Here is a 12635-nt window from a genome sequence, read left to right as displayed (position 1 = left end):
AGCCTAGTCTTATGCCAAGTCTTCCTAGCGTGAACAGTAGAATCTTGATGGGTGTCTATTGAATTGATTCTGGCAACATCCAATGGAATGAAGTAATAACTGGGAGTAGTAGAGGGGGGAGAGGGAAAGCTGTGCAATGGGGGCCAGGAACCTGTGGCTCTGCAGATATTGTGGATGACAACTTCCATCATTTCTGACCATTGGCTGTGTTGGTTGGGGCTCATGGAAGTTAGAAGTCAAATTTTGATTAAAAGACAGAGGTAAAGAAGAGGTTAATGTAAACAAAAAGCTGCTTGGTCCTTCTAGTATTGTCTACACTGACTAGCAATGGCTCTCCAGGTCAGGGTCTCTCCCAGTCCTACCTGGAGATCCTGGAGATCCAACCTTGGATTTCTGGCATGTAAAGCAATTGCTCTACTAGTAAGCTACAGTCCTTCCCCAGGTAAAAGAGCCAAGGTAATTAAGAGTTTCTTGTTGAAGAAGCATATGCACGCACCTGTACAGAGCAGGGGAGGAACAAAGCTCCATTAACATATAAATATCGCACAGACTATACATGCCTCTTAATCTCCTACATTGTACTGCTGCATGGCAGATGCAAAAGAGAACAGTATTCATACAGCAATGACAATACACATAAAGGTTTCTTGTGTTAATGTATGCAGTGTCACGGCTTGCAAACAATAGCACTTTAGAATCTAGCATAGACAAAGTATTGGTGTTGATCTCCGTACAGCTATCAAAATCCGAATCATCTTTGATTATGCCTTTTCTACATATGAAAGCAAATGCAATTGTCTTGGACACTTAGATTCTCTTGATACTTCCTATTAGAATAATTAGAATAGCTGGATTCATCTCTCACAAGTGCAATGATAGCACTTAACAAATGTTCCAAAATAATAAACAATATGCAAATCGAAAGCAAAGCAGTTAAAGACAAGGCACTGAGATTGCTGGGCTATTATGCTGCATCATGTAAGCCTCCCACAGATGTATAGTTCTGACACACAAAAGCTCCCTGTCTGTGGTCTCTAAAGGTTAGGGTTTGACTTTTTCTATGTGCACATTTTTGACACTGAATTTAATTTAAAGAAACTTGCAACCTATGGGGCAGGGATATCCCCCCACCCCCCAGTATTTGTGGAACACAATGCTTGTGTTTTAATTCCTTACCCCAGTACAGTCTGCAGTTCTCAAATGACTTGGTCAGAAAAAAATCCTATAGGCAGAACATAAAGAGTCCAGCCAGATTAGACCAAAGGTCCATCTAGTTCGGCATCTTGCTTCTCACACTGGCCAGCCAGATTCTTCAGGAAAGCACATAGGCAGGAAGGACATGGAGGTCATAGTTCTTCATTCCCTTACTCTTTGAGAGCTGCTCCAGATTAAGGTGGTTGGGGGGTACTTTAAGTTGGGTACTTAAAGAAAAGCAAGTTTAAGCCATGGATAACAAATCACCATGCATGTTTTGGGTTGCCTGCAGTCTGTCACTGGCTGCTGAATTTTTCACAAGGTAAAATGATAAAGGAGGTGTGATTGCAACTGATTTTCTCAATACCAGTTAAAATCCATGCCCATACTTGGAACGTAGTAGGCTGAATCCAGCATTACAAAAATAGGGGACGGGCTTTCCTGCTCCTTACCCACTGCAGAACACACGCAACACATCAACCACCTGCAAACCTCTCCTGAGTGTCAGAGGAGCCACTGAATACTTGGAATGTGTCAGGAGAAATTGCTGGTAATTAGGCAAAGAAGCTTGTGCAGTCAGATATCTGCTTCGGTGAAACTGGGCAGAGCCCATATTCTTCTGTACAGTGCCCAGTATAACATCAATCTCCTTTAAAGTCCTAGCTGGGAATAACTTTAATAGCTGATTCCAAAATTTCTCCAGTTTAATATAAAAGAAAACTTTGTTAGCATTGCATTCCAAACACATAGTCTTAACGCAAAACCTTTTGGAGTATGTTGAACCCCTCAAACTGAACTCAAATTCTTTTGTGGGATATCAGGAAATCCTGGAGGAAGTAAAATGGAGGTGAGGGTTGGTGAAATAGTAGGTTCATAATCGGGGGTAGTGGGGTGGTGGGTGGGAAGAAACAACAAAAATACCTAAGGGAAATATTAGGCGCCTAATAAAATCACTGGAAGGGGTTCAATGTATTTCAATACCCTAATAGTGTTCTTTTCCCCTGGAAGAATGTTATAAATAAATAAAAACAATGTTGTTTGTTTGCATCATGAGAGTGTTAAGATAAAGCCAACTTGGAGCAGAATTAATCCCCTAGGATAAAATTTTGTTCTCTGGCACAACAGACCCATGCAGTGCTTTGTAACAAGTGTTTGTCTTGAGATATAAACAAGCAGGGAAGTGAGAATATTTCAAGGACTGCGGGGAGGGGGGAGAAATCCAATGAGATGCAACTGCAAAACATGGAATTTTATACACGATAATGAAGTTCCTGGTGATAGATTGGATCCCAATTAGCTTTGCTAGTTTTGTTTTTTCCCATTCATTTCAGTAGGGGAACCCCTGATAACTAGAATCTCTAGGCACTGAGAGGGTTAGACTGACATCACTGTAAGACGTTATCCCATGAATGAACTGTAGTTTCATAAGGGAGCTGCAGTTCAGAGTAGAATTTTTTCTGCTACAAATCACATGGGTTCTTGGCGAAAAACACAAACTAGAGTGATTCATAGGTGCAGGATTTCATGTGTACCCTAAAGTCTTTTCTGACTCATAGATGGATCTTACTATTACTGTATTTGTCACATAACCATGTTTTGCTATCAATGAAGTGTTTCAATTGCATGCACCTTTACAAAAGAAAAATTGAACATGTGTCAGTAAAATGTAAACCAACAGAAGCTGTGTACAACTTTACTGCTTTAATCTGAAACAATTTCCCCCCGCTCTTACAGGGTACTGTATTAACTCCTTCCATGGACCACACCATGTCACTGCAGCCTGCATCAATGATAAGTCCACTGACACAGCAGATGAGTCACCTTTCATTGGGCAGTACTGGAACAGTACGTGGCAATTCTAATAATAATAATAACACCCAGAAAAAACTGACATATTTACTATATATTCTGCCCATAGGAAAGACATTTAGAGTATTCCATCTGTCACATTTTGTTTTCACTGACCAGTAATTGCATGTGCATTATAAATCCATTTTCTATTGCAATGCATCTTAGTCACTTGGGGAAATTTTACTTTTAATATTAAAGAAGTAAAACTTGGCTACTATTGACAGCTTTGAGCAGTGTAAGGCTGAATCTTACCGATCTTCCTTTATCAATCAGAAAAGAGGGGATGTGGGACTTGGATGAGGTTCTCCACCAAAATGTGTGATCTGAACTGTCAATGCTGATAACACTACTGTGGATGTATGTTTTTGGATCACAGCATAAATCATCCTGTCATCTCCTTGTCCCTAGGCTGGAGATAAGAATTGGCATTGCCAAATGGACCCTCTGTCCTAAAGGAAGATGTATTGCCAGTGTCTTTAGAAATATCACTCTTAGCAGCAATTTTGAGAAGACCCAATTCCTTTTCTTCTTACATCCTAAAGCAAAAACAAAAACCAATGCTGTTGGGCTTTCTATGTGTTTTAAATTATTTGGGTGGTATCCAAAGACACGCTAATGCATGTGGAGGGCATGCATCATTGAAGGGCTGCATTATGTTGCTGGAATGCTGCATAAGAAAAGTGAAATTCAAAGATGGTCTTTTCTGTGCAACCTCATGTAAAGGAAGTGTTGTGCAACCTGTTTATTAGATCACACTTTTGAAAGCATTTGTGGAACACTACTAGTGGCTTAGGGACATGGGTGGTGCTGTGGGTTAAACCACAGAACCTAGGACTTGCCGATCAGAAGGTCAGCGGTTCGAATCCCCGTGACGGGGTGAGCTCCCGTTGCTCAGTCCCTGCTCCTTATAACCTAGCAGTTTGAAAGCACATCAAAGTGCAAGTAGATAAATAGGTACTGCTCTGGCGGGAAGGTAAACAGCATTTCCGTGTGCTGCTCTGGTTCGCCAGAAGCGGTTTAGTCATGCTGGCCATATGACCCGGAAGCTCTACGCTGGCTCTCTCGGCCAATAAAGCGAGATGAGCGCCGCAACCCCAGAGTCGGTCACGACTGGACCTAATGGTCAGGGGTCCCTTTACCTTTACCTTTACTAGTGGCTTATCTCCGATCCTTTCACATTTGTTTTGGGTCGAACCATCTGTTGTGTGTATTAGTTTCATTTAGCTGAATACATTAATCTCTTTTTCCTTTGCAGTACATGCCTGCCACAACAGCTATGCAAGGAGCCTACATACCCCAGTACACACATGTTCAGACAGCAGCTGTTCCAGTCGAGGTAGTTTTTCTTTTTAATTAATGAGAGAGTCTTTTAGTTAAAATCCATCATTTACATCGTACATAATGTTTCAATAAATGTAACTTGCTGAAATGACATCAGTGCTGCAATAAGCAAAAGATGTCATTGGTACGAATCCTGTATCTGCCACCCCCACCCCCCAAGTGCTCTTCAGGAAGGGATATAAACTATGGAAGATGCACAGGCAGTCAATGATAAACCTCAAGGCAAATTTACCCTTTGTAATATCACAGCTAATAATTAGATGCTGTGTGTCTCCTACTTATAATTTCTTTTCTTACAGGAAGCCAGTGGTCAACAGCAAGTTACAGTAGAGACGTCCAATGATCATTCGCCATATACTTATCAGCAAAACAAGTAATTGTGAGGTAAAGTTGCTTTCATATTTCTTTGAAAAAATTAATTGGAGGGAAAATACTCTTCATGTAGTATATTCAGACACTTCCAACCATTTTCTGGATCCTTTTTGACGTTCACTTAATAATGCAACAAATTGAGAAGCTGCATGCATGTTCCATAGATGCCGTACACTTGGTACATTGAACATCTTCAGAATATCTGTGACTTACCAAAGTTGGCTTGTATGAACTATCAGTTTGTCAAACGTATTATAAAAGTGACTTAACAACTCCAGATAATGTGATTTACCAAGTTCTCTGATTATGGTTGTTGCAGCGAATTGTTTAGTGCACTGAGCTACTGGATCTATAATTTTCATTGGACCACTGACCCATCCCCATATACATTAAAACATTTTTTACAATAAGCTTTTAAGATAAAGGCACCACCTAAATATCATACATTTGTTATTCAAATAATAAATTTTTTTACTTGTACCCTACCCATCTGACTGGATTGTCCCAGCCACTCTGGGCGGATTCATTGCTTCATACATGAGATACTTCATTGCTAATTGAAGATAGCAGCAGTACTTTAACGAGTTAGTGGCAAAGAGAAGCACAATCCTATAGGAAAGTCTGTGCCTGTGAATAGGAGGACAACAAAGTAGGTGCCAGGCAGATCTCTCTAGGGAGGCCAGAGAGCACCACCACAGAGAAGGCTGCTGACCTTGCCTCACAAGGCAAGAGAACCTGCAGAGCATCTTAGCTGTAGCTACAGGCACGCACATATGGAAGCAAGTGGCCCTTCAAGTATCCTCATCCTAAGTCACAAAGGACTTTTAAAGGTCAAAGTCAGTTCTTTGAATTGGACCTGGAAATGGATGGGTACAACTGCAACTGGCATGGTGATGATGGGCATGATCCTAATGGTGGGCATGACCCTAATGCCCAGTGTCACTTAGTTATCTCGCAACTGCAATCTGAACTAACATCAATATTCAATGTATCTTCAATACATTTGAGTGTTGACCCTGAGGAACTTGAGTCTTTTTGAAAACCTTATCTTATTGTAACTTGGTCATGAATCTGCCCCACAACAACATCCTCTGCCCTGCACATAAGGCCTATTTGAAGGATCCAGCCTGCATTTGTGATTGTAAGTTGTTTTTAAAAGCTTGTGATGTGTTTTAAATTGTTGTAATGCACCCTGAAATCTTAGGGTGAAGTGGAGGTAATAAATTAAGTGGATGATATTGATGTGGAAAAGGATGTCTCCTTCCTCTATGCTCAGATCAGTATAGCTTCTCCATTGTATATGCTTTATGCAGTCCCAGGAACCAGAAGTACAAACCCTTTGGCAAAAGTAACCACATGCAGAAATCTGCCTGTACATACACAGGCACAAAAAATATGTAGTTATCTGCTTTTTTCTATTTCTAGACTTGCATAGTCAGGTCACACAGGCTATAAATACTATGAATCAGAAGAGTATAACTGAATTCTACTTTTTCTTTTTCTATCCTTTTCAGAAATGTGTTGTTGACCTCGCCTGGAGAAGGATGCAAAGGCTGAAACAATCATGGATTTTACTGATCAATTGTGCTTTAGAAATTATTGACAGTTTTGCACAGGTTCTTGAAAACGTTATTTATAATGAAATCAACTGAAACTATTTTTGCTATAAGTTCTATAAGGTGCATAAAGAAAAAGAAAAAAAATCCTTAAATTCATCCTAGTAGCTGTTTCCCTCCCCCTCCCCCCCCTTGAACAGGTTTATTTTAGTAAGAAATTTTTTATCAAGTATTAACGACGCAAAAAATAAAATAAAATAAAGGTAAATAATTAAATAAATGGGGGGGATCTGTCCATGCGCAGATTGCAATGGAGACATGTTCATGTGCATGACAGAATCAGTCTCTTGGTTTGTTTTTGTGTTTTTTTTTAACCGTATTAAGATTTCGTTTTTGTTTTTTGAAGTTTAAACTAGTAAAAACATCCATGCCGATGTTCTGTGCTTGCCGTGTGAGTGTCGCTATAGTGCAGTGTTGCAGTTGTAGGGTCTATTTTCATAGCTTTCTCTCTCTCTCTCTCTCTCTCTCTCTCTCTCTTTTTCTTTTAAGGTAGTGTGAAGTGTCTTATCCTTTTTCTATCAATTCCAATTTGCCTTAACTCTTTTAATGCTGTAGCTGTTTCAGTACGTAGTCCAAACTAATGGTGTAGAATGCTTTTGACCAAATGAGCTGGTCTATTATGCCTTGTAAAACAGCAGGATAGGGCTTTTAACAGGTAGTCGATTAAAATTGCTGAAAAAATTGGCTTTTTAAAAATGTGTAGTAGGTGTTTTTAATGATTTTGTTTCCCCTCACATAATAATGTAAGGTTGTGAAATACAGGATTGGGGGGTAGGGAAATGTTTTGTGTGAAACACATTTTCTGACTGGGGAAATTTTAATAGGATAAATTGTTTGTAAGGCCTTATGCCAATTAGTTTTCCTCTGCTAGTTAGGAACTCTGCTGTATGATGCAATGTAAAAAAAAAAAAATCTTTTTGCCTTTTTCCAGAAGATAATTGATGTTCTAGTTTTAGGGTGGGGGAGTTTTGGGGATGGGGAATCCACAGAATGTTTCTGTCCTTCCTTTCTAGTAATGAATAGTGCTTTAGAATGATGCTGTGCAGAGAAAATAGCAAATAGAAGCGTTTGCTTTTACAGCAAAGGCGGAAGCTAAAAGACTTTTTTCAAAACATAAGCTGAGATGTAAGTAGAAAACATACTAGATTGGGTACTAGCTCTCTATATTAGGTAAATAAAGACTTGGCACTTTTTAAAGGTAACTTTACCAAAGAACAAAGAGCCAGTAACCAATAATTCTGATTTTGTCTCAGCAGTTATGTCTTCTGTACTCTTTTAATTTTGTTGCCGGACCAGTTTGCGGTTAGAAGAATGTGCCTTTTTTTGTACATTTGCATTTAGGTTTTATAATTTTTAATTGATGTATGGACACAAACAAACAAACAAAAAGCATGAAGGAAGACTTGGATCCAAGCAGTGCCACACTTTACATCATCACTACAAGTGTTAAGTGTAAAGAAGAAGAAGAAGAAAATACAATTTTGAAACTATGAAATTCCTGATTTAACAAATACACTGTTATTTGTACTTTTTACATATTAGATGATAAAACTCACTGCTATTAAAGCTCATTTTATTATGATCGCATGTGTATTAAATCAAACGGTAAATTAAGTTGTCTTCCAAAACTGTGTACTTGTCTGGTCAGCTGTGTATGATCAGTTATCTACCTCAAGGCTTATTTCCTTTTGTAATGGGACAGGTTGCTGGCCCTCCCTGTTACCACAGACCAAATCATCCTAGCTCAGGAGCTAGGCCTAAGCAATTCTTTCTTTTCACTTATTTTTTTTTAAAGTTTTTAAATTTTATGTGAGTATTCAAGTACAGATGTCAGTGACATTTCATAGTTTCAAAAGTCAATGCTGCTCTGAGAAGTGTAGATTCTAGTAAATTACATAGTCATAAGAAATGTGTTTGTTTCTTTTTGTTTTTGTTCTTTTGTTTTTTTAAAAAAAAAGTTTTAAAAGTTGTGGTATTATTGGTTCTATGCTCCCTGGAATTGACTGCTTTGTCAAAGTTCAGACTTCTTGCAACTCATTCCCTATAGCTGGTGTATTTCCAGATGTGGGGGAGAAGATGTGGGGGCAGGCAGATATTTGCTACTTGATGTTTTATTTCAATTAGCTAAGCATTAGGGTTAGAGGGAGGGAATAGAAGCTGCTAGAAAAGTCTGAACTAAGTGCCATACTCATTATCTGGGTAAGATTTGCAAAATGTAACCTCTGTACATAAAGAAATAATCAGTTACTTAAACATCACATAGTAGACAGCCATTAAATTATAAAAAAAATAATTTATGAAGAAAGACCTTTTGTACAGATTGAAAAAAAAAGATTTTCATAGAGATATCTATATGATCAAGAGAGTTAATTTTTTTATTTTTGTTTTACTAGTGCCACAAACTTGCCAGTGGTAACTTATTTGTCCGGTTCAAGATACTCTGTCATTTTGTTTCCTAGGACTTGTTGTTAAATGCCAAAAGACATTTTTGAACTGTAAATTTGATTAGATCATTAGTTTTTTTCTGTTTTGTTTCTTTTGAAAACTTTTGAATAAAAAAGATCAAAATATAAACTTTTTATGTGTGTTTTTTAACAGTGGGTGGAAACAAGCTGCTGAACTTTATAATTGAAAAGAAAATGGGGGGGGGGGCTAAGAAAAAATATTACTTCTTTCTCAGGTGAATTTACGTAGGCTTTATTGAAATGAATAGTAACTTTCTCAAACTGTAATATATTATTCTCAAGGAAGAAATGCTACATAATGTAACTAACATAAACGACCAGCTGCCATAAATGAAACAAGGAGCATTTGTCTCTTCAGTGTCCTTCCATTCCAGACCCAGCAATTTTTTGGAATATATGGTATCAATAAGCCTCTCACATAATTCTAACCTCATCTAAAATAGTGACAGTGTTTCCTATTTATCTTACAATAGTAAAAAGCACATCAAAGGATGTTGGCCAAATATGTAGGAGGAGTTCTTTCAACTTTAGCTCACTTGGCAAGCCTCTACTCTGGGTGGTAACTTCAGAGAACTTGTTCCTTGCACCAGGACATATGATCCCTTGTATATAGGAAGGCCCAAGAAAGGGCACTCTCTGTGGCAGTCCCTTAGCTGTCAGATCAGATCCGATCAGAGCACAAATTCAGTCAGGCTTGCTTTAGGAAAGTGTGTGAGGGAAGTTATCTAGTGACCTGAAGCGAGCCCTGGCGAATTGCCTGTGCCGCCTATAAGAACTGGCTTGATAGGACAGTTGCTCCCTGTCAGTAGATAACCCTTCCACAGAAGCATCTTGCCATTAAAAGATTTTATCTCCATGCTTGGCCTATAATGGGATCTGGCTAAGACAATTGGGTGATGGGGAGTAGGAAATTCATGGGCATGGGTTTTGGATGCATTTAGATCTCTGTATATTCCTTTATTTACTTTTTAAGCCTGTTAAATTCATCAGTGGGTCAGGACAGGAAAGATTAACGTACTGCTTCTGCGGAACTCAGCTTCTTGTCCATTTTTCATTCTATCAGCCACAGGGTGAGTTAAAACCTTTTCATTCCATGAGAATCAAGATTCTCCCCAAGGACTCATTTGAGACATTCCACAATGTCTTAAGAGCCAGTGTGGTGTAGTGGTTAGGAGCAGTAGACTCGTAATTTGGTGAACCGGGTTCGTAACTCCACTCCTCCACATGCAGCTACTGGGTGACCTTGGGCTGGTCTCTCAGCCCCACTCACCTCACAGAGTGTCTGTTGTGGGGGAGGAAGTGGAAGGAGATTGTGAGCTGCTTTGAGACTCCTTAGGGTAGCGATAAAGCCAGATATCAAATCCAAACTCAACTCTTCTTCTCTTCTTAATGCCACCAAGACAAAAAGATAAGTGCCTTGAAATGATACAAGGTGGTACCGCCTGGATGAATGGACCAAAGGAGTATATCACACACTTTTTCACACTTTCTTCAACAAACAGATTAGGGATACCCAACTTTAGGGTATCTAAAGGGGGGGGCACATTTCGAAACTCTTGTGGGCACCCATTTCAAAGAAGAAGAACTGGAAATGCCCCGAACCTTTTCTCAGTTCCCTTCTTTCACCAAGAGGCAAAATGTCTATTTCTCTCCAGGATAAATAAAACATGTTTGGGGGACTTTCCAGCTTAAAAAAAACAATAGGAGGGAAAAACCCTCCATGCTTTTTTAAAAAAAATATGGAAGGGTAGGAGGACTTGGTGGGCACCAAGAGGATGTTTAGGATGTCAATGTGTTCATAGGTGCCATGTTGGAGCCTTAGAATTAGATACTTGTCCATTGTACATCTCCTAGTAGATGCCCATAATATGTTACAGGAAAGCATTTGTCTGCAAATGTATAGCAGACACATTTCTGAGATCATTGGCCAAGAATGGATCCTGGCCCACATACTGTATGCAGTGGCTCCCTGTATCCCCTCTGTTCACAACATCAGGATATCTAATATAATACAAAACTCGGCTGCCGCGTGAAGTGTGAGTTGTCCATTAGAGGGGAAGGGAATTTATTTTGTATATTCTCAGTGGCTCTCCCAACCGTTAAGTGTTCATATTTGTGCTTTGTTGAAATCTTTGACTCCAACACTGATTATTCACATTGCATTCTTAAGGGCAACGTTAGAAGTGAGGGATTTGCTGGTGGGAGGATATTGCTTCAGTCTGAAAGGGTGTGGGGGAAGGAGCTTCTGATCAGTTCCAGTCAATTCCCTTCCTGAAAATATTTTGCTGATGAAATAATCCACCAGTTATCTCTGGGAAAACAGTTCAGGACAAAAAGAACACACCACCGCCTGTATTTCAGCCAGTGAATGGGATCCTCATTGATTCCAGATGGCAGTCACATGACCAGCACTAGTTATGCACAAAGAGAAAGATCCTTTATGAAAGCTGCTCTGAATTCCTGAACATAAAAATGGGGGAGTTGAGGGCAAATGTACAAATGCTCTGCTCTAAAGGTCCTCTTTGCCTTTAGGGCTGCTTATCCCAGAAGTGTCTTCATTTTAGTAGCAGCCACAGAATTTTCCTCTGAGCTATTTTGGGACCAGGGTTGGGGAGGGGGAAGGGGGAACAGACATGGAACAAATCCATTATCTTTCCCAGAAGGGAATGGGATTTCAATGGCTTTACTCTCATTAGCCACTAGAGGGCAACTTCATTTCGTTAATATGCAAACAATATGTTACTTGTCCATTTATATATCTGGAATATATATTTCAATACCTGTCGGGGAGGAGACTAAAATGTAGTTTTTATACAGAACATTGTTACCTTCCACTGCCTTCAGAAGCTTGAGGCATCCATCCTTAATTGGAGGGAAAAGGTTGCCTTGGTGACATATATTTAGAACAATTTTTGAAACAGCTTAACTAATTTAAAGGACATATTTTTTCTGACTTGATCCTGAAATAATAAATAACACAGGATTGTCATCAAATTATATCATATACTGCAAAGTGGACTGCTTCAATAAAAATAGTAATTAGATTATTACATTACATTATATCTCAAATGCCAAATAACTGAGGGTCTCTGGGCACCAAAGCAGAACAAAATAATGGTTCCCGTAAAACTAGCTTAACACCACAAGAAACTTCAGCAGAAATCACACTACAGCAGACCATAAAATCCTCCTAAAGGCAAAAAGCACCATCACAAAATGGAGATGTTAGGATGTTAGCAATAAAGCTGGTTTAAAGATTTAAATCTTTAAAAGGCCCAAGAAAATAAAAAGTATGAAGTATGTGCCAGGAAAAGCTTCCTGGGAAAGGCATTCTGCAACCAGGGGGCTGCCATTGAGAAGGCCCTTCTCTTTCTCCTACACAGCCTCTGTATCTTGGGCTTCAGCCCATTGTCAACGCACACAAATGCTCTATTAATTTACCATTAAACATGATATTAATAAAACTGTTAATCCTTGCCCTTTCCTCGCTGAACCTGTGAAGAGATTACCTGAAATCTTCACAATGTTTTGATTTATAAGATTTTCATGTCGGTATGGAGGAATTGTATTTTACACCTGTTAAGGTCATATGTCCAGATGATGATATACAGGCTGTTAAAATCAATTATTTAATTCACTAGACTCACAATAGCATTCACAATATGAAAACCATTACAACACCTCTATGCAATAAAAGAACAACATACCCCACTGCTACCCAGGAATAATACTGGTATCTAGAAAATAAAAATCATCTTATAAAATAATGGAAATATACCAAATCTCTAAAAGTTTT

At 39.0% G+C, this 12635-nt stretch overlaps 1 protein-coding gene across 4 annotated transcripts in view; it reads left to right on the top strand.

The window, feature by feature from the left end:
* Positions 1-8948, top strand: part of RBMS1 (RNA binding motif single stranded interacting protein 1) — a 118334-nt gene extending 109386 nt beyond the window's left edge. For all 4 annotated transcript variants that reach the window (XM_083711126.1, XM_083711127.1, XM_083711125.1 and 1 more), the window contains exons 11-14: positions 2929-3039; positions 4301-4381; positions 4686-4770; positions 6273-8948. In XM_083711126.1, coding sequence (XP_083567252.1) covers positions 2929-3039; positions 4301-4381; positions 4686-4763 — 270 coding nt within the window. In that variant the 3' untranslated portion in view covers positions 4764-4770; positions 6273-8948. The remainder of the gene's footprint in view (positions 1-2928; positions 3040-4300; positions 4382-4685; positions 4771-6272) is intronic.
* Positions 8949-12635: the final 3687 nt, after the last annotated feature.

Source organism: Podarcis gaigeae (assembly GCF_964106915.1).
Source record: "Podarcis gaigeae genome assembly, chromosome: 1".
NCBI classification, from domain to species: domain Eukaryota; kingdom Metazoa; phylum Chordata; class Lepidosauria; order Squamata; family Lacertidae; genus Podarcis; species Podarcis gaigeae.
Note: the sequence above shows the minus strand (reverse complement) of the source record. Positions and strands in the feature narration are given on the sequence as shown.